This window comes from Clytia hemisphaerica, unplaced genomic scaffold, assembly GCF_902728285.1.
Source record: "Clytia hemisphaerica strain Z4C2 unplaced genomic scaffold, Clytia hemisphaerica genome assembly, whole genome shotgun sequence".
Classification (NCBI taxonomy): domain Eukaryota; kingdom Metazoa; phylum Cnidaria; class Hydrozoa; order Leptothecata; family Clytiidae; genus Clytia; species Clytia hemisphaerica.
In genome coordinates, this window is record NW_027103850.1 from 1,190,665 (window position 1) to 1,210,119 (window position 19,455).

Genomic DNA, 19,455 nt, shown 5'->3' on the forward strand with positions numbered 1-19,455 from the left:
TTTCTTCCTCCTTTCTTGTTTAATGGGGAGATTTTGTAAAAGATGAGAAATTAGATTTATTGAATTTAAGTGCCCTGATGTATCTTCTGTGTGCACCAACAAAATTTTGCTTCATAAAACTACATTTTGATGCTTTAATTTGGACTTGCATGAGTGTATAGTTTTTTACCAAACTGGATTCGTTGATCACTTTAGCTCCAGATAATTGTGTTGTCAGTTCTATAGATATGTTGCAGATTATTATTATTTCAAGGTATTCTAGTTATGTATATACAGTACATTTTGGGGGTCATATTGAATATTTCTGACATTACTTCTTTATGATTCTACAAAAGGGAGTGTTGTTGTTCCTTCAACAAGGGCCTTTAAATGTTAAAACAAACAAAGAGCTTTTCTTCAGCTTTGGCATTTCACTTTTTAAGACTGTGTGGCCTTTGTATCTTTTCAGGTTTCTATCTTATCTTTTTCAATTCTTTGAAGAGATTGGAGTGTTTCTGGTTGTATTTTTTGAGCTTCGACCGAAGAGCTGATGGAAAAGTTTTGATAAATTTACAGACCAGATATCTTATAAAAGCAAAAGTCAAAAATAAATCTACAGACTGTACATAATGCGCGTATCAGATTGTTTTTTTATCTTTTTTCTGTTTTGTTTTTCTGGTCTGGGATTCGAATTTCAAATGTAAACATTCCATTGAAAACGTTCGAAACGATCGTTTTTGCGCGCACATCAATGTCAATCAAATTACTCGCCAAGATTTCCTTTGCGAACCGGAAAGCCGTTGGTAGATCATTAAGCAGACCTATACTACCTGTGGTTTTGTAGAGGTCTGCGATTCAGACTAATCAAGCGATGGAACGGAAACGGAACAGAAGAAGACCATAACAGATTTATTATTTTATTAACGAACCAAGGTTTTTTGTCCTACCAAAAGATCAGTTAGATTGGCGAACCAGACTGACCCCTGTAGCCTCGAGGGAGGTAGGTTTTTAGTCCAGGGAAGGGGCTCATTAGATTGCGGAGTCCCTTAGGTTATGTTTAATTAATTATGAAAAAAGCGAAACGGAAGAGATATCGAAGAATTCAAACGCAACGAGTCTTGAAATTGTTGAACAGATTGAATGATTCATAGACTTAACGAAAGACTTATTGATTGTAAAACGTACAGAATATCACCGAAGAATCAGTTAAATATATTTTTGTGATTTATCTTAGTATATCTATTATGACCCTCTAAATTTGTTATTTACGGTTTCTATATTATTCACACGTGTCTTTCATTTATATCTTACTTTTGAAAGAAAAAGATTAATAAATAATTAATAAAGTCATACCTTGAAAATTACCCATTTTTTAGCACTTTTGACTTTCAGCTTCTTACAATATCTTGGAAAATAGACAAGCTTCTTCAAGTATTTTTCTGCATTTGGTCAGTACTTAATTTAGTCTTATTTGTGTGGATATTCGTTCGTAGCCTTAACTCAACTAATCAACTCTTCAGATGACTCCAAAGTTGAAAATTGACGAAAAAAACAATATTTTTTAGAAAATTTGGTTGCTAGGCAACCTAGGCTGGTTGCTAGGAGCAAAATATCAAAACTTTCGAATATGTATTCAGACTCTACATTTCATATGCTTTCAGAAAATATATAGTTTTACAGGTGATGAATGCGTAAGCAAGAAATTTTAAGTATTGAGAAGAAATACACCGTTTCTTAATCTTTATGTAGTTTTACAGGTGTAATATAAAACCATAAAAAAGTCATTCTTCATTGCATTCGCCTAGATGTCAAGGAACCTTACTGAAATACCAAAATGATGTGCAGATCCAAAGGGTTAAAAACTCGGAATTTTTTTTCGTTAACAAAAGTTACAGTCCTCCATAATGGTACCCTGAGTATCAGAGGTCAAGTTTTCAAAGAGAAAATATTAACCAATGAGCCCGGGGGGGGGGGCACTGGGTTTGCGGACTGACGGTATGTGCGGGTCAAAAATTGGCTTTTAAAATAGCACCCTTACAGAGCAGCAAAAATCAGTGAAAATCATACCCTCCCGGGATTCTAAACATATTGGAAAAGGTACCCTTAGGACCCGCACATACCCGTCGGTCCTTTTGCCCAGCTGCCCCCCCCGGGCCAATGAGTGTGTTCCATCTTGCTTCATAATAAAATTGTTTCTTTAAACTTATGCTGTTCATTTTTGAAAATGAAAAATAGGGACGGTTCACTCTTCATCCTTGAAAGATAATCTGGAGATATTTTTTATGAAGAGAAGGAGTATAAAACGTTTGTGGTTTAAAAAAGCCTGGTATCTCGGGGTCTTTTGTCTTCATCATAAAGTATGAAAATGTTATCAAAAGGACTGAAAAATTGCCCTCGCTGATCTGACCCGTACGTCAGTTAGGTACAATTGCAAGGAAAATCTAGTTGAGTTAGCAAGCTATCGCAAAGTTCCCCACTGACATAATCGTTCTGCCTTTCATTTCTCACAATTTTTCTGAAAAAGCAAATCAGACATGATCCGCAACCTCCTTTAAGCCAAACGAAGCCAAACGGTGAAATATATCTACTTTGCGAGCGTTTTTCTACAAGATCTTGTATTAAAAAAAACTTTGTCTTCACAGCTCGAATTTATTTTTGATTAGACGTAAATGTGACGTTCTTTGGTGACGTATTGTGACGTTCTTTAATGACGTAGTTGTCGCTTATTGGGTCACTACCAGTTAGGGTCAGGGTTGGACTCGAGAGTCACAACTGAGTGCCCTGGACCCATTTAGAGTCACTTTAGGGTCAATTGGACCCACTGACAAAATTGAAAAACTTCGTTTTAGTAAGATTTTAGATTGCTGCGAATAATAAGGTCCTTTCTTCCCCTCGTGATACTCACGGTACCATAATGGTGTGCTCATTGTGCTTTATTATCATTTCAGCCTCTTCAGCCTTTCAGAATTTTGGTCCAGTAGAAATCTTCATTTTTTCTTCTTTGTTCTTCCCCTTCATTTTCTAAATAGTTTGAAGATTTTAAACCATTAATGAAATACTGATTATTCAAAAAATATCTTTCTTAGTAAAAACTCACTTTCTTTTTTTTTATTTGAATCTAAAATATTTTTCAGGATTCATTTACGTGTTTTTGCGACAGTTTAAACCATTTCAGATAGGTAAGCTCTACCCTCTCTAGAGAGGCCACTTCTAATCCTTGTTCTAGATCTCGCACTGGGGGGGGAGTCACAGATATCTAAGCCCGAAGGGCTAGATTTGCAACTTTAAGCTTTCGCCAGCAAAAAAAAGTGAAGCAAAAATTTGACTTTTTAGATTTCGTGCCGATGGATAGGATCTAGCATTTTAATTGTTTTCGGAGCGCGAGATAAAAAAACGTAGGCGGCAAACGCTATTTCACATCTCTCAAACTGGTGAAATTGCATATTTTAGTCACGTGACTCTGGGTAGGAAATCCTTCCAAAGATGAGCTTCACTTTTTGAACAAGGCTGCAAATCTAGCCCTTCGGGCTTTACAGATATCTGTGGGGGGAGTGCGATATAAAGGCTAAGGGGCGGACGATGGGGCGGAGCTACGCCATAGAACGGCGCTAGCGTGCCGACTGATGGGGTCCTAAAAAACCGAAACATTCCAAAATTGTAAATGGTAGACAGTGCTGCGGTGACTTGCTGGGAAGAAATTTTTTCTTGATTTTCAATTTGTCAGCTGACTCCAAATCAAATCGTACACGAAGGAATATGTTTCAATGATTAAGTATATTCGTTCTTGAAAAATTCTGTTGTTATCTTTTATTTGTACTCGGTTGGATCAAGGAGGAATTTGCTGCTAGTCAGTTAGGGTGAAAACTAGTTTCAATCAGCAATTCCCCGCCCCTTCAATTTTTTTCGTTCTTTCTAGTCCGTGGTAATTTTCCGGGGTCAGGATTCGATTATTGTCAGTTAGTTAGGGTCAGGGTTGCTAGTAACGGCTTGTCACTGTGCTGGGTGCATACTCGGTGCCTTGGGCCCCGCAGGGTTGCTAGTAACGGCTCGAATAATTTCAGTCAGGTTTAAAAAAGGGGTACTTTTACTCATATTATAATAACATTACCCCCGTTTTTTGCCAGTTCGGTATAATATGTTATGAATTGCGTGATTTTGCTGTGCGACAATAGTGCAAGTGGTAAGGCGTCGGGTTTGGAAACCAAGGTTGCTTGCATTTGGTGGTTCGATCGAACCGAGGCGAGGTGTGGGAGTATAGTTTCAGAATTAGCAAAATAGCTTCAAATAGTCAAATTCAGAAATACTAAGTCCAGAAAGCAGAAAAAACAGAGTTAGAGATAGGAAATAGAGAAAAAGAGGAGAAGGGCGGAATTGGTAATTGAAACTAGATCTTTCCGTCAGTTAGTCACACTACGAAATCAAGCTTTTAGAAAAAACAACATCCAGTCATATCTACAGGATGTATTTGAACAACAAGAATGAGAGTTACCTGAATCAAGTTTGCAAGACAATTAAATTAAAACTTGAAAGTTTGAAACAAAATAAAACGTGCAGCAGCCAAAATCAACCAAACAAAATTTGTCATTCAATTCCCGAGACAGCTCTTCGATTTTTAAGGCCTTGTTTGTTTATATGCTAAAGAAAAAACAATTCTGCATATGTAAATGGGTCAGTGTTTGATGTCCAGCAAAATTTCCGGGACATAGCCTATCCGGCAGTGCAAGGATTGATATGCATTTTGGCGGACGCTAGTGAGACTAACTGCTAGTCTCTGTAAAAATGACCAAATTTTGCGATTTTCATAAAAATGACAAATCTATCCAGATATAATTGGCAGTGGAAACAAGAATGCCTGTAACTTTTGATAGTCAAGTATAATTGCAAAAATTTTATTTGCTTGTTTTAGAGAATCAAAAGCGCTATAGGTACCGCTATTTGTCAATCTCATCGGTCGGTAGGTGGCTAGGTGGCCGGCATTCTCTAATTCTCCATTAGGTGTCCGGTCATTTTAAATGAAAACAAAAGTTAAAAAAGGCGCGCTATCAGTGAAAGTTATCGTGACATGTTATGACAGAAAGTATGATTGATAAACTTGGTGGAGTTATCAAAACAAATTTGTTGTCAAAGAGATTTAACAGTAAGTGAAAATACAGGCCAGATGTCAACAAGTCCCATGTTGCGTACACTCGTCCCAAGTTGGAGCAGTTGACGGTAAAAACTTGCATCAGTGGAGGGAAACTTGCATAGCCATCTATTGCTAATGAATGACCAATCAAAGCAGCAAAATTTCAAAACAAATGAACTATGTACCTCTGCTCGCAGCTCTACTCTACCATTTTTGTTTTGATTTAACTTTAACAGGTCATTCATTTGAGGGCTATGCCATGTTAGCCTCCACTGATGATGCAAGTCATACCCGATCTCACGGTATATTTGAATGTATTTTTGGATTTAAAAATTTCGCGATTTTATATTAGTAAAATTTGTGATTGCCACAAATTTTTTCTACCTATATGCTGCAACGTTTATTTTTACACCAGTGGTAGTTCAACCTTAGGTTAAGAGGGTTGTGAAATTTCAAGGCAAACTGATAAAATTATTTTCACTACGTTCACAAAATGACTGACCAACTGAAATTTCCTTATACTGCGAAGAACATATATACAGGTATAATGTACCACAAAACCCACAGGTACCTCAAAACCAACAATTTCATTTCAGAAGTTCTAGAAAAATCTAGAATGTTTTTATTAGCACAACTTTTTAAGATTATGTTTGTATAATAGTTTCTTTATTATTTAAAACAAAATTGAGCATTATTGGTTGGGTAAAAGTTTTTTTATCAAGATTTAACGCTATAGAAATCTAACTTCAAAATTTTTGATTTTTTTCAAAAAATGGTCAGATAAGTCACTTGCTATTTGACTAACCTATCAATCTTTCGTTTTCTATTACCTCTAGCCATAACACAAATATAGAAAAAAAGTCCTAAGTGCTGTAAGCAATATGTTTATTTTAAATGCTCTAAAAAAACTCACTTTTAAATTGTGGGTTTTGAGGTACAAATGAGAAAAATTGCAAGTTTTAGAATTTTTTGATGTCGAACACAAAAATATTTTTACTTCTGGAATACAATTTTGTGACACATCTTCAAGAAAAACTATGCAAAAATACAACAATAATGTTTAGCATATACCGTCAACTGCTCTGTAACCTGGGAGGATTGGTCGAAACATGGGACTGGTTGATATCTGGCCTGTATTTTCACTTACTTTTAAATCTCTTTGACAACAAATTTGTTTTGATAACTCCACCAAGTTTATCAATCATACTTCTTTGTTCCTCTTAGAGTGCACAGACATTTGCGTGTGTTCTACTACGGATTTTTTTCATATTTCGATTTAAAAGCCTACTCTGTGCGAAAAAGAAATTATTATTAACTCAAATCAAATGACTTTGGAGGTTCGGTGAAATGGTGGCCGAATTTCCGTCCCATATGTTTTGTCAGACAGTCCCAAGTTAGAGCAGTTGACGGTAGCTGGTGAAAATCCCAAACCCAGCAATATGTTAAACATTTTGTCACCACCCACCAGACAATATTATAAATGATTTCAAAACTAGAAATAGTGTATCCCACCCAGATTACTCCAGTATACTAGATGTTTGAGGTCACATCCTTTCAAATACTAGTCATATCACAAAACTCACTTGAAAACTCGAATTGAAAGTCACTAACACTCTTTTCAGCTCTTTTTTCTAAAGTTAAAAATCTGAAACTCCTGAAACAGATTTATAAAGATACACTTACCTTATTTAAGAATCATAATTCTCTTTTATAGACTATAATTAAAGAAAAAATGTCTTTAGTGGCTGCTTATAGTGAAAGTGAAAGTGAAAACGAGAGTGACCAAGAACAAGAGAATCCAAACGAAGTAAAAGTTGAAACTGCAAAAACAACTTTAAATATCCACCAAGCTGATGAAAAGCCACCGGTTGAAGAAGAAAGAACTGGTTTTGAAATTGAAGATGAGGATGATTGGCAAACATGTGATAGTGTAAACACAGCCCAAACCACAAATTTGGGAGGAGAATCTTCTAATGAGTTTTTTTCTAAACTTCCTGAGCCAGCAGCTATGGAAAGTAAATCAACCCCTCCTATAAAGGTATTTGTTAAGAATTATTTTTGTTTGTCCAAATCTTTTGCATTTCCATTCTTTTTTTTTTTTTGTAATTTACCAGAATTTTTCTACCCTGACTGTTGTATTCAAGGTCAATATTTAAATATAAGAGGTTTTCTGGCGATCCTCTGTCTGGTAAATGTGTTGGAAAAAAACCTGCTAAGCAAGAATTATTCACTTCGACGTTATTGCTGTATCCATACCATAGTCATTATGAAAAACTCTGGAAGGCTTTTAAAGTTTCTTTCTATTGTTAACAGTTAGAGCTTTTGTACGTAAATAAATTTGTTTTGTGTAGTTTTTGATCATGTGACAAGAAAATAAACCAATCCCAAAATGGTTAAGTAAACAAAAAGTACGCAATCTACAACTTGCCTTTTATTCATAGCAAAAGAAAATTTTACAATAAAGCTAAAGTAAAAGAATACATTACCAGACTGGTTTTTTTTATATCGACTATGTTGTATCTTTCAATTCGTAAGTCCTTTTTAATAGAGAAAACAATTTTATCAGAATACTTTCCATTTTTGGGTTGTTTTTGGCTTGTTTTTAAATTTTTGCGAAGTTTTTGAATATTTTTATTTCATTATTGAAAAGATTGAAGAAGAAGAAGATGAATTTTTGAAGAAGAAACCATCCCTGGAAGACAAATTATTCAAAAAAGAGCAAGCCCTATTGGAGAAAGAACTCAACGAGAAGAAGAAGCATGGAGATAAAGAAGACTCTAAACATTTCTTGAGCAAATTCACTAAAGGTAGTGGCGGTGGCGGCGCCAGTGGAAAGAAATCAAAGAATCAGAAAGTAATGATTTCCATACCAACACTGGAGGATGTAAGTGTGTTTTTCAGAATATTTTGGAGACATGATACATATGTAGGTGTAATGAGCAGCAATCACAACCAAAAACAATAATCAACCATAAAATTCTTTTGCACAAGTCGCTGTAATTGGGAGGATGTTTAACTACTCGTGATTTTTCTAATGTTATCCTTTGATAAGGTATTCAGTCCCTTTACACAAATTATTTTTATTTGGTAATTTCTATTATCGACTAAGAACTATTGTTATATTAAAAAATTATTCATTAACTCATTAAACAGGATCATGTATATAAATGAAATAAAAAGTTGCGATGAAAGGAATCATTCAATTTGTATTAGCTGGTCTTTACTGAGTGTAGTGTTCAGTATTTGTATATTTGGCTAGTGTTGTGGCATGAAAGCTCAAGAGTATTGGATTTTTTGTTGTTGTTGTAATGAAATAATATCATTTAATTTGTAAAAATACGATCACAATTGACTTTCCATGTCTTCAGATTGGAGCTGACAGTGATTCCGATGAAGAAAGTAACCAACCCAAACAAGAACCACAAAAATTTATGGCTAGTAAGGTAATTATCTAATCATGTCTAGATAAAATGCTTCTGAATTATATATAAAAAGTCCCCCTATCGATTTACTAATAAAGGCAGATTTCAACCTCAAATTTTAAAAATTTAGCATTCCTTTATATTTTTTTCTCTTTTAAAGGCTCCAAACAGCAGACTCTGTAAATGATGAATTATACTAACTGACTAGAATTTAATGTAATTAAAGGCATGTTCTGAATTTCTGACAAGAAATCAAGGACCAGAAATATTTTTGATCCAGAGGCTAGTATAGGAACTGCTTTTTAAAACAAAAAATTTTTTTCTTAGGTCTATTTCCATAAAAAACATATAACCTAAAGCTAGTGTGGAATCACTTATGAATGATTGGGAGTCATTTATTTGCTTCTTAGATCGCCAACCCATGGGGTTCACATACAAACGCTAAATTGACAAAGAAAAATACCCGATCAAATCCGTCATCCGAAATATGAAATATGATGCAAATGAAAAAAAGTTAAAAATTCCTCCTTAGCCTTGGACTAATCTCATTGGTCTATTCTCTATTTCAGAACCCTTCAGAGCCTTTGGCTATTCTTAATATTCATGGCGTAATCTTTTATACGGAAACACTCGAAAAAGACCGGGCGTTGGCCACCAGTTTTATTGTTTAAAATTCAAAACTTGAGGCAAACGCCCGGTGTTTTTCGGGTGTTTCCGTGTAAAAGATTACATCATGAATATCACGAATATCTCATTGGTCTATTCTCCATTTCAGAAATCTTCTGCATTATTCGCCATGCTGCCAAAGCCGAAGAATAGCGTAACAGTCGGTGCCAACAAGAATCGTGTGTTCAATCGTGAAGTGAACAGACCCTTAGTACCACACACTGTGACCAAACATAAACCTCAAGCAAAAGACACTTCTTCTAAATCGACCAGTATTAATGTCAACCCTGAAAGAAGTGTTGCTACAGGAAATTCCAAAGTCAAAAATGATGTAGATTCGGAAGAGTCTGAAGATGATGACGATGTTTCTGCCACAAGCTTTTTCTCTTTCGGCGAGAAAAATACAACCGAAAAGAACACACCTATGGAAATGAAACTCGATGAAGAAGTTGACAATAAAAACGAGAATAATACCAAAACAGAGAATATATCAATGGAAATTGTTAATGAAGTGACTTCCGTAAAACCTAAAGAACGCGAAACAAAAATAGAACCGAAACCCAATAAACCATCCTCCAATAAGAAAGACAATTCATATTTTGCCACATTGTTTAAAAGTAAAACGAACTCGCAGACAGCTTCAGTAAAAACCAAAAAAGACATTTCGAATGACAATGATGTTAGAACTTCATGTACAGATTCGAATACAAAGAGCTCGATACAAACTTCTCATGGAATCACAGCACCTTACGGACATAGTTCTAGTGATTCTTCAGTAACTGCTCCATATGGTGGAGATAGCTCTAGTGTAACTGCGCCGTATGGGTCTAGTAATTCTGCAGTGACGGCGCCCTATGGATCGGGTAATTCTGCAGTAACAGCGCCCTATGGGTCCGGTAATTCTGCAGTAACGGCGCCCTACGGGTCACACAATAGCATATCTCAACAACACCAACAGATGCCTCAGAATCATGGTTACCCAACGAACGCAACTGACAATACCTTCTTTTCATACTCTCATGCAACTTCTACTAGCAGCAGTCAGGTAGGTTGATGTGTTTTTATTGTGAGCGACCGTAGTGCAGTGGTAGAGCATCCGGTTATGTGCGCGAGGACGTGGGTTAAATCCCCGGCCGGATCATACCAAAGACTTCGTACGAAAATGGTACTTGATGCTTCTCTGCTTGATGCTCAGCAATTAAGAGAAGGACCAAGGGTAAGTGGAGCAATTCAGGGAGAAAGAATGGCGACCTCCCCATCTGTGGGTAGATAGCTATCGAAAGAGGAGCCTTCGGGTCGCCTCCGACTGCGGTCGCGGCGGTCGTAGACTTATTGTGTAAAGTACGATTTTGGCCTGCGTACTCGTTACTTTACTTGGGATACTATAGGCAATTTGGTGAAACTTTGACATATCGTGAATCGATCTTTACAAATTACTTCGTGCGGAAAACTTTTGCGAGTCGTCAAACTTTCTTCATTTTCACTAGTTTTCGTTAGAAGGTGAACTGAAAAATTACTTTTACATCCATCAACGTAAAGAATTATTTCTATGGAAAAATCATTTTCTCTAACGAGAATGAATTTACGCGATTCAGCTTTTCAGAATATTTTGCGGAATTAACTTTTGCATATTTGCCGAAAATCCGCGAAAACTTCGATTTGAAAAAATATGTTTATTTTATAAAACAAAATATTTTTTGAAAAATAAACCTTATGAGACTTGATTATTTTGTTATAGCAGCCAGCACAAGCATCTATGGATTTTTACCATCAACCAAATGAAGACACGCCAATTGACCAAGAAGCTGTAAGTCTTTACTTTGTTTAAACGACTAATTCTATTTTTGCTTCTCATGATTATGTAGCTATCTGGGGAACAAATCTTTGGAAATTTACGTTTTGCCAAACTGAAAAAAGATCGCCCCTCATGAAGTTCTGAAGTTCTTTGAAACGATTTAGTTAGGGCTCTTACCAAAAATTACTTTTTTCCAAGATTATTCAGAGATCAGTTCTTGAACCAGTCTACTTGAATTCAAAATACAACACAACACACAAAGTTTCTTAGGCTTCTGTTACATGTTTTTTTTCTATAAGCATACCGTTTATAAGCATATACAGGCTCAGTTGTTAGTACCTAAACAATGGCTTTATTGTTTAAGAGCAATAGAATCCCTTAAGCATTATGCGAGCCTGGTATAGGGGTAGACACTTTACTTTTGCTTATAAAAAAACATGTTGTAAAAGTCATTGATTTATTTAACATTCTTTTCATTTAAAGATGAGGGCGTTGCAAGGGCGTAAGCGAAGGAGAGGTGAAGAGATCAACATTATTGATGTCAACGCACAAGACCTCCAAGTTGACAAAGATGAATACCTCAAAAATCTCACCGTCGAGTCTGGATATAAAAACAAAGCTGTAAGTTTACACGTTTTTTATGAGAGCATCCAAAATTTTTCAATTCTTGCGATGTTCTTTACTTTTTGTATTTGAAGCCTAAAAATGTTCTTAATGCGTTCTTACTTTCACCATTTTGTAAGTATTTTTGTCCAATTTTCTAAGAAAATGGGTGTTTTAGAGTCCGCGAAGCCTTAAATGTTCTTAACTTGTCCTTAATATTTTGGCCATTTAAGTCTTATGTTCTCATATAGTTTGTTCGTATAAAAAACGCGTACTCTGCACGATTTCGATTTAGAATTCGATGGGATAAATTTGGGTTACCACTACCGTACTTTTTCGTATTTGATATCGACAAGATAATTTAATCCCGAAGTGGGCGGGGAGGGGTATCCAATATCTTTCAGTGTTAGATTTTACAAAGTAAAAAGGTTAATGGGAGAAAGGGGACAATATAAACATACACAGAGAAGGTGTGACACAGTAGCGTGGTGGGTCGACTAAACCTTGGTAGGCAATTTAGGAAGACTTTGATTTTGGCGCCACCTATGAAAAGTAAATATTTCTAAAAAAATAACGCGAGCAAAGTGAGCACGAAAATTTTTGGGTATTTTCTCTCTTTTTGGCCGAAAACTGCCATATCTAAGGTGTAAAAGAGCAAAGGGGCGTCGAAATTAGTAATCAGAGGCGTCTTTTTGCACCCTTTGTTTTTCGGCGCCCCTCTAAAAAACCTTTGCTGGGGGCATTTGCCCCCCCCCCCTGTCACTACGCTACTGGTGTGGCAGGTCAAAAAGTTTACTTTGTGTTGGGTTTAAGAAGCGTACGATTTTTTCTTTGACTTTAAAGGGAGAATGTTTTCCTTAAAGCTATACTTTGAGACAACATACGATCTCGCCAAAATGGAAACACCATTTTTGAATCCAAATTTCCAAAAATAATTGGCATTGAATTATAAAAGTTTTTAGGCGAGACCAATTTAATTTGTTGTTCTACGGACAGATCGTTAGCAAAATATGACTCGGTCGGTCGGTAAAATAAAAAAAACATTTTCATTAATCAAGGAAGGTCATTAGGCTTTTAGGTTTAAGTAATATTTTCAAATAAACTTGGTTGGAAAATTCATCATAGAATAGGATTCATGATTCTAGATTATTTTTAACTTTTTTTAAAGTGTTACTAGTGTGACTAGTATTTAGAATATGTTGCATAGGAAACTCAATATTATTATTTTTTCGTTTGCAGCAAATGCTGGGTCGGTCGCACCCGTAGAACAACAAATTAAGGGCTTTGACCATGGTCGGAAATTTGATTAATTGACAAACAAAGAATTGCCTTTATAAATTGCTTTTTAATCAAATCCCTTATAAGTAATTAAGAATTTAATTACAAAAATGACGTTATGAACTTTAAAAAGACGTTAATAATATGTTGTACCACCTTCTTTTATAAAAAGTGCTAAGTTTTAATGGGTAATTAACCTTTTTGTTTCGAAGTTTTTTCAAACTGTCCGCAAACAATTGAACTATTTTAAATTTTTCGGAAAATTTTTCTAAATTAATGGTTCAAAAGTTATGGCTGTTTTTCTATGAAAAATTGGTATGGAAAATTGGTCAAAAAGCACTATTTTCAAGATTTTGAGACAAATAAGCTTTTAAAAAAATTTTCCGAAAAAATTATTTTAGTTCGATAAAAGATACACCATCTACCGCAAAAAGATTTTCAAAATGTTTTTTCTCCGCCGAAACTAAGCTCTTCAAAGTTGAAATACTCTTCTTCGCAAAAGCCTTCATTTTCTTCTTCATCAATTTTTTTCATTGCGATTCTTGAAATTTCAAACTCAAGGATAATTGGCCTAACAGAAAATGTATAACATGCCACTGTTTTGTGGGCTACATCAAGTAGAACTTTACATTTTGTAAGTGACAAATATAAAAATTGGTCTCGCCTAAGATGTTTTCGTCACAACCAATATTTAATGAGGAAATTTTTTTTCCTCGGATTAAAAAACTCGCGATGTTTAAAAATGAACGCATGTGTCGCCATGATACTTTCACAAAAGGAAAAAAGAGCGTGTAATGAACAAATAAGCATTGAAGAATCGTTATATGGTAATTACCTATTAAAAACAAGATATTTAAAACATGCTGGTTTAAAATTAGTAAAAAAGGTGTAAATTACAAAAAATGGCAAGTAAAATTTTATAAAAAAGTGCGGTAAATCAATGCCATAAGACTGCTCGATTAGTTAAAGAACTCTACACAGACCTTCAATCACCCACTGACATATTTTAAGGTAAAACGCCAATTAGAAATAAAATCTACAAAATTTGCTAAATTGCCTTCAAAATAGACAATATTAGCTGGATTTTCCATTATACGTCCTAAGTTGATGATTTCATTGAAGATTCGGGCTCGAAGCATCATAAAATGTTGATAATTTACCAGTCGAGTAAAAATTAACGCCGGATTAAGGTAAAATTGTAAGTTATGGCCCTATCTACGACGGCCTTCTTGACTCCGACCCTAATCTCCTAAATTGCCCGGGGGGGGCACTGGGTTTGCGGACTGAAGGTATGTGCGGGCCAAAAATTGGCTTTTATAATTGCACCCTTAAAGTACAGCAAAAATTAGTGAAAATCATACCCTTAGAGTGCATTTTCCCCTCAAATTTTCGATCCCTTTCGTGCAAAAAAAATGGTCAAAATTCTAGCATTTTTGGTCAAAATATCTAGATTTTTCAAGAATTTTCTGAAATTTCTACCCTTACAGTGCATCTCTAGTTTTTCCGACCCTTACAGTGCATTTTAAACATATTGGAAAAGGTACCCTTAGGACCCGCACATACCCGTCGGTCCTTTTGCCCAGCTGCCCCCCCCTGGCTAAATTGTCAAGGTCCCAGCAAAAAGGGAAAAGCCATGCTCAAAACAAATAACCATGGAAAAACCAAACCTGGTAAATCATGGTCCTTTTTACGACGTCCTTTTTTCGACGGCTTTCTTGACGCCGGCACTAAACCACTAAATTGTCAAGGTCCTCACAAAAAGGGAAAAGACATGCTCAAAATAAATAAGCATGGAAAAACCAAACCTGGTAAATCATGGCTCTTCTTACGCCGGACCTTTCTGCGGCGGCCCTTTCTACGACGACTTTAAGCACTCTGACCATAGTGAATTTTTCATAGTTATCGTGTATAAGATGTGTTTTTCTGACTGATGTAATCAACAAAACTATGGCATGTTATACTTTTTCTGTTGGGTCAACTATTCCTGAATCTGAGAATTCAAAAATTGCATTTAAAAGACTTGACGAAGAAGAAAATGAAGACATTTTGCGAAGACAAGTATTTTAACTTTGAGGACCTTATTTTCGGCGAAGAAAAAACATTTTGAAAAAGTTTTAGCACTAGATGGTGTATCTTTAACCAAACTAAAAATAGATTTTCGGGGAATTTTTGTAAAACCTTCTTTGTGTCAAAATCTTGAAAATAGTGGCTTTTTCATCTCAATCTTTCTTACAAAAAGAGTTATAACTCTTGATACACCAATTTAGAACATTTTTCTGAAAAATCTTAGATAGTTCAATCTTTTGCAGATAATTAAAAAAAATTGAAACAAAAAGGTTAATTACCCATCAAAACTAAGCACTCTTTTAGGGTAAGGCGAGACCAATTTAATTTGTTGTTCTACGGACCAAGGACACTTGTATAGTATACAAGTGTCCTTGTACGGACAGATCGTTAAAAAAAATTTGGGTCGGTCGGTCCTCAAAGAATAAATCTTTCATTTATCAGGGTTGGTAAGGTACCGAGAATTTTAATTTTAAAATTTTTCAAAAAGTATCTGGATCAAAAATTCACTTTGTTTTTTATCTTCGGTGAAGATCATAATAAAATTTTAGTGTATGGAATGCTTTTTATGACTTTTCAATTTCTTGAATTAATTTTCAGCTTTATTCAAGTTTAATTCTTACAAATAACTATAGTATGTAAAATATATTGTAGTGGAAATTCGATATTATTATTTTTTTGATTTTAGCAAAAATAGGGTCGGTCGGGCTCGTAGAACAACAAATTAAATTGGTCTCGCCTTATACTAGGGAAACATAAAACTATCAGGAAAAGTTCTTTATTTAGTTTTGGTTGTTTTGAAAGTATTGCTTTAAGGAGAACCATCTCCCTTTAACTTTAAGCCCTTTACCATCTAGCATTTTATATTGTATCTTTTTTCTCTACAGCCTCAAGATGCCGGCATATCTAGTCAACAAAAACGCAAACATCAAATCACGTATCTGGCTTTTCAGGTAAACAATCTAGGTTTTCTGATTACGGACACGACTGGCCATCAAACTATTGAACCTTTTATAGGTGGCCCGTTCTATATTAAGTTTCTGTTAATAATCTCTCACTTATGATTTTTCTCAAACTGTAAAGTTGATATTTTAAAAGTTAACGTGTTAACGTCTAAAGGTCTGGAGCCACTTGAAAAATATTTCATCAAATAGAAACATTTGAAAACTGAAACAAGCAAAAAGATTCATTTTGATGGAAAAGTTGCTAGTGACCCAACCTTAAATACCGGAACGAAAACATATACAAATAGATGTTTCAAAAAATGTTTCAAAAAATTTATGAACAGTTTCTGTCCAGACAGAAACATTTGCAGAAAACTTTTTGACCTTTAACGGCAGTAGGTATTGTAGTCGAAATTGATTTCTTGTACTAACATGTTTTCAAAAACCATTTTCCAGTGGAGTGCAAAATTTTGATTACAATGCAGAAAAAAGCCAAGTTAAACTACGCAGAGAAACTCTGTTATAATGTTATTGTTTCAAATCAATAAGACAAAAAAAACGGAAAATGTTTTGATCCTGTCTGAGGGGGTTTTGTACCTACATGCTAAAAAAAAGTTGATTAAAACCAAGAAAAAGCTTATAAATTTCCTAAGAAATTCTTTTTTTTAAATTATTATTATTATAGGCAAAAGAGCGTGAATTTGAATTGCGCCAATCGTGGGCTGATAGCCGAGCGAGTAAGCAGCAAACACAATCCAAGTATGGTTTCTGAGTTGTGTTGAAGCTACACTCTCGCCCTATCTTGGAAGTTATTTGCAGTCTCCGAAGGTATCAGAAGTGTTTTGGAATTATTCCTGGATTGAATTGGACATGACGAGATCCCTCTCCTCCTAAAAGCTGAATCAAAGCCAAATGACGAGCAAACTACCGGGTGCGCCACAAAAAGGTTTCTCTCTTTAAAACTAACTTTCTAGAAATCTAAAAATTTTGAAAGAATCTTTCCTATTTCATTGGAAAGAAGAAAGATAAACTTAAATTTTGATGGGTCATTTATCAAATTCGGTTCATTAGATCAAAGGTTATCCTTAATTGAATAAAAAAGTTACTTTCAGAAAGTGCTCGAAAACGTTGAAATCGACCTATCAAATTTTCATATTAAAATTGTCAATCGCAATAGCCTCTACATGATTAAAAGCATTTTTCAGTAACTAAACAGATAAATTTCGAAACTGAAAGGCCGAAAGGGTTTAAAATCTTCATCAAAATCACTTTAAGGGCTCTGACCATAGTCCAAAAATTGATTTTGGTATTTGAACATAAAAGTTATATTTCAGGTTCCTTAACACTTTTAAAAAAGAATTGCCTTTATAAATTGCTTTTCAATCGAATCCCTTAAGAGTAATTAAGAATTTAATTGCAAAAAAGACTTATGAACTTTAAAAAGATGTTAATATTATGTTGCATCACCCTCTTTTACAAAAAGTGCTTAGTTTTAATGGGTAATTAACTACTTTGTTTCAAAATTTCTTTACGCTGTCCGCAAAGAATTGAACTATTTTAAATTTTGCGGAAAATTTTTCCAAAAAGATGTGTCAAAAGTTATGACTGTTTTTTTAAGCAAAATCCAGATGAAAAATTGATGAAAATCCACTATTTTGAAGATTTCGAGACAAAGAAGCATTTACAAAAATTTTACGCAAAAATTTTTATTGTTCGGTAAAAGATACACCATCTACTGCGAAAAAAATTTCAAAATGTTTTTTCTTCGCCGAAACTAAGCTCTTCAAAGTTGAAATACTCTTCCTCGCAAAAGTCTTCATTTTCTTCTTCATCAAATTTTTTCAATGCAATTTTTGAATTTTCAGATTCAGGAATAGTTTGTCTAACAGAAAATGTATGCCATACATGCCATAGTTTTGTTGGTTACATCAGTCAGAAAACACATTATAAACACGGCAATTATGAAAAATTCACTATGGTCAGAGCCCTTAATTTACTTTTACCAAAATTTTCCTCCGATTTTTGGTTTCAGGTTGGATAAAGTCTATGTAAGGCTGGATTTATCTCGAAACCCAGATTTGATGTATTTTATGAATTTTACCAGTTTTTTTTTGCCTTTTTCGACGAATTTTCTGCTTTTTATTGAAATTCAACCTTCCTTTATATAACAAAAGGTCATTTAGACAGCTAACAATGATTTTTAATGACTGAAACGAAGATAGTGATGTATCATGTAATTATGCTTCTGTTTAATTTGATAGGTCGATTTTTAACGTTTTTGGAGCACTTTTTCAGAAAGTAACTTTTTTATTTAATTGAGCATAACTTTTGATCTAATGAATCGAATTTAATGACCCATCAAAATTTAAGTTTATCTTTCTTCTTTCCAATGAAATAGGAACAGTTTTTTGAAAATTTTTAGATTTCGAGAAAATTAGTTTTAAAGAGAGAAACTTTTTTGTGGCGCACCCGGTATCTGCTGTGAGGGCGTACCTACCTACCACAGACCTGAAAAGGTTTCCTGAAAGTTTCTTTCAGATTTGTCGGATTCGCCCATGTTTGCTGTTTTGTGAAGCTTAGCTGTCGACTTGAAATTTACAACTCAAGGAATCAGTCAGATCGATGATGACAGCAATGAAAACAGTTCGTTAAATGAACAATGTATTTACAATGTGGAACTATTGAATGAAGAACGAATTCAACCTGATATATATTGATGATAACAGCGACTTTAAAGCTTTAGTGAGGCCGTTGTATGCTTTCATAAACGGTTTTTTGACCAGAAAAAGAAAGTTAATGAAAGAAACTTAAAAAGAACAGATTTAACTGGATTTAACCTGAGAAAGGTTCATGGAAATGGTGTTCAGTAAAACCCGGGGGGGGGGGGGGCAATCGATTCAAAAACGACCATACGTGTGGCGTTAATTTTGCAAAATTTAAGCAAATTTGAGCGAATAATCGACCCTTACGGTGCATTTTCTTCAAATTTTTTTACCATTTTCAGGCAAAAAAATATGGTCAGATTTTCGAAATTTTACACCCTTAAAGTGTAATTTTTCTCATCTTTGCTGATTATTTGACCCCATTTTGGGAAGCTTAGAAAAGATACCCTTAAGGGCCACACGTATGGTAGGTCATTTACCTTGAGTGCCCCCCCCCCTGGGTGTAAAACAAGACCAAGAAAAGTCAATGAAAGATATTTAAAAATAGTTTAATGGATGAGTTTTTAGAATATATAAACCTTTTGTTGCTTGTATATAACGCTTTCTTACAAATTCCAAGTTCACTGATTATTAACAGAAATTTTGAAATTCACTGCTCTAGGTACAATGCTACTTCACTACGTTGAGGAATTTTCTAGTAGTACGGCACATCCCCGCAGTACTTAGACTGCTGGCATCCACTAACGGTTTCATGTTCCTTGTGTTATCTATAGTCCAGGAAAAAATGGCCAAAAACCCACCTTGAACGGGACTTTGTGAACCATGGCTTTTTAGCTTCCTATGTACCTATAGATTACAGTTTGGGATGGTTTTCAGGCTGAATAGGTGATAAAACCCTAAAATTTGACATGAAACG

General features: G+C 34.8%; 1 protein-coding gene across 2 annotated transcripts; it reads left to right on the forward strand.

The window, feature by feature from the left end:
• Positions 1 to 6,824: 6,824 nt before the first annotated feature.
• Positions 6,825 to 19,191, forward strand: LOC136807618 (proline-rich protein PRCC-like). 2 transcript variants are annotated; one of them, XM_067064211.1, is made up of 8 exons: positions 6,825 to 7,142; positions 7,755 to 7,988; positions 8,473 to 8,547; positions 9,302 to 10,237; positions 10,931 to 10,999; positions 11,471 to 11,608; positions 15,820 to 15,885; positions 16,562 to 19,191. In XM_067064211.1, the coding sequence occupies exons 1-8, from the start codon at positions 6,837 to 6,839 to the stop codon at positions 16,646 to 16,648; spliced, it is 1,911 nt and encodes a 636-aa protein (XP_066920312.1). In that variant the 5' UTR covers positions 6,825 to 6,836; the 3' UTR covers positions 16,649 to 19,191. The 2 variants fall into 2 exon arrangements, with proteins under 2 accessions (XP_066920312.1, XP_066920313.1); XM_067064212.1 differs by having other exon boundaries at positions 10,934 to 10,999.
• The last annotated feature ends 264 nt before the right edge of the window (positions 19,192 to 19,455 follow it).

Bases quoted from the DNA above. Each gene is read 5' to 3' on its own strand.
- LOC136807618 (XM_067064211.1), top strand. From the start codon at position 6,837: ATGTCTTTAGTGGCTGCTTATAGTGAAAGTGAAAGTGAAAACGAGAGT. The intron at 7,143-7,754 runs GTATTTGTTAAG...ATTATTGAAAAG, and splicing joins AATCAACCCCTCCTATAAAG to ATTGAAGAAGAAGAAGATGA. The intron at 8,548-9,301 runs GTAATTATCTAA...TCTCCATTTCAG, and splicing joins AAAAATTTATGGCTAGTAAG to AAATCTTCTGCATTATTCGC.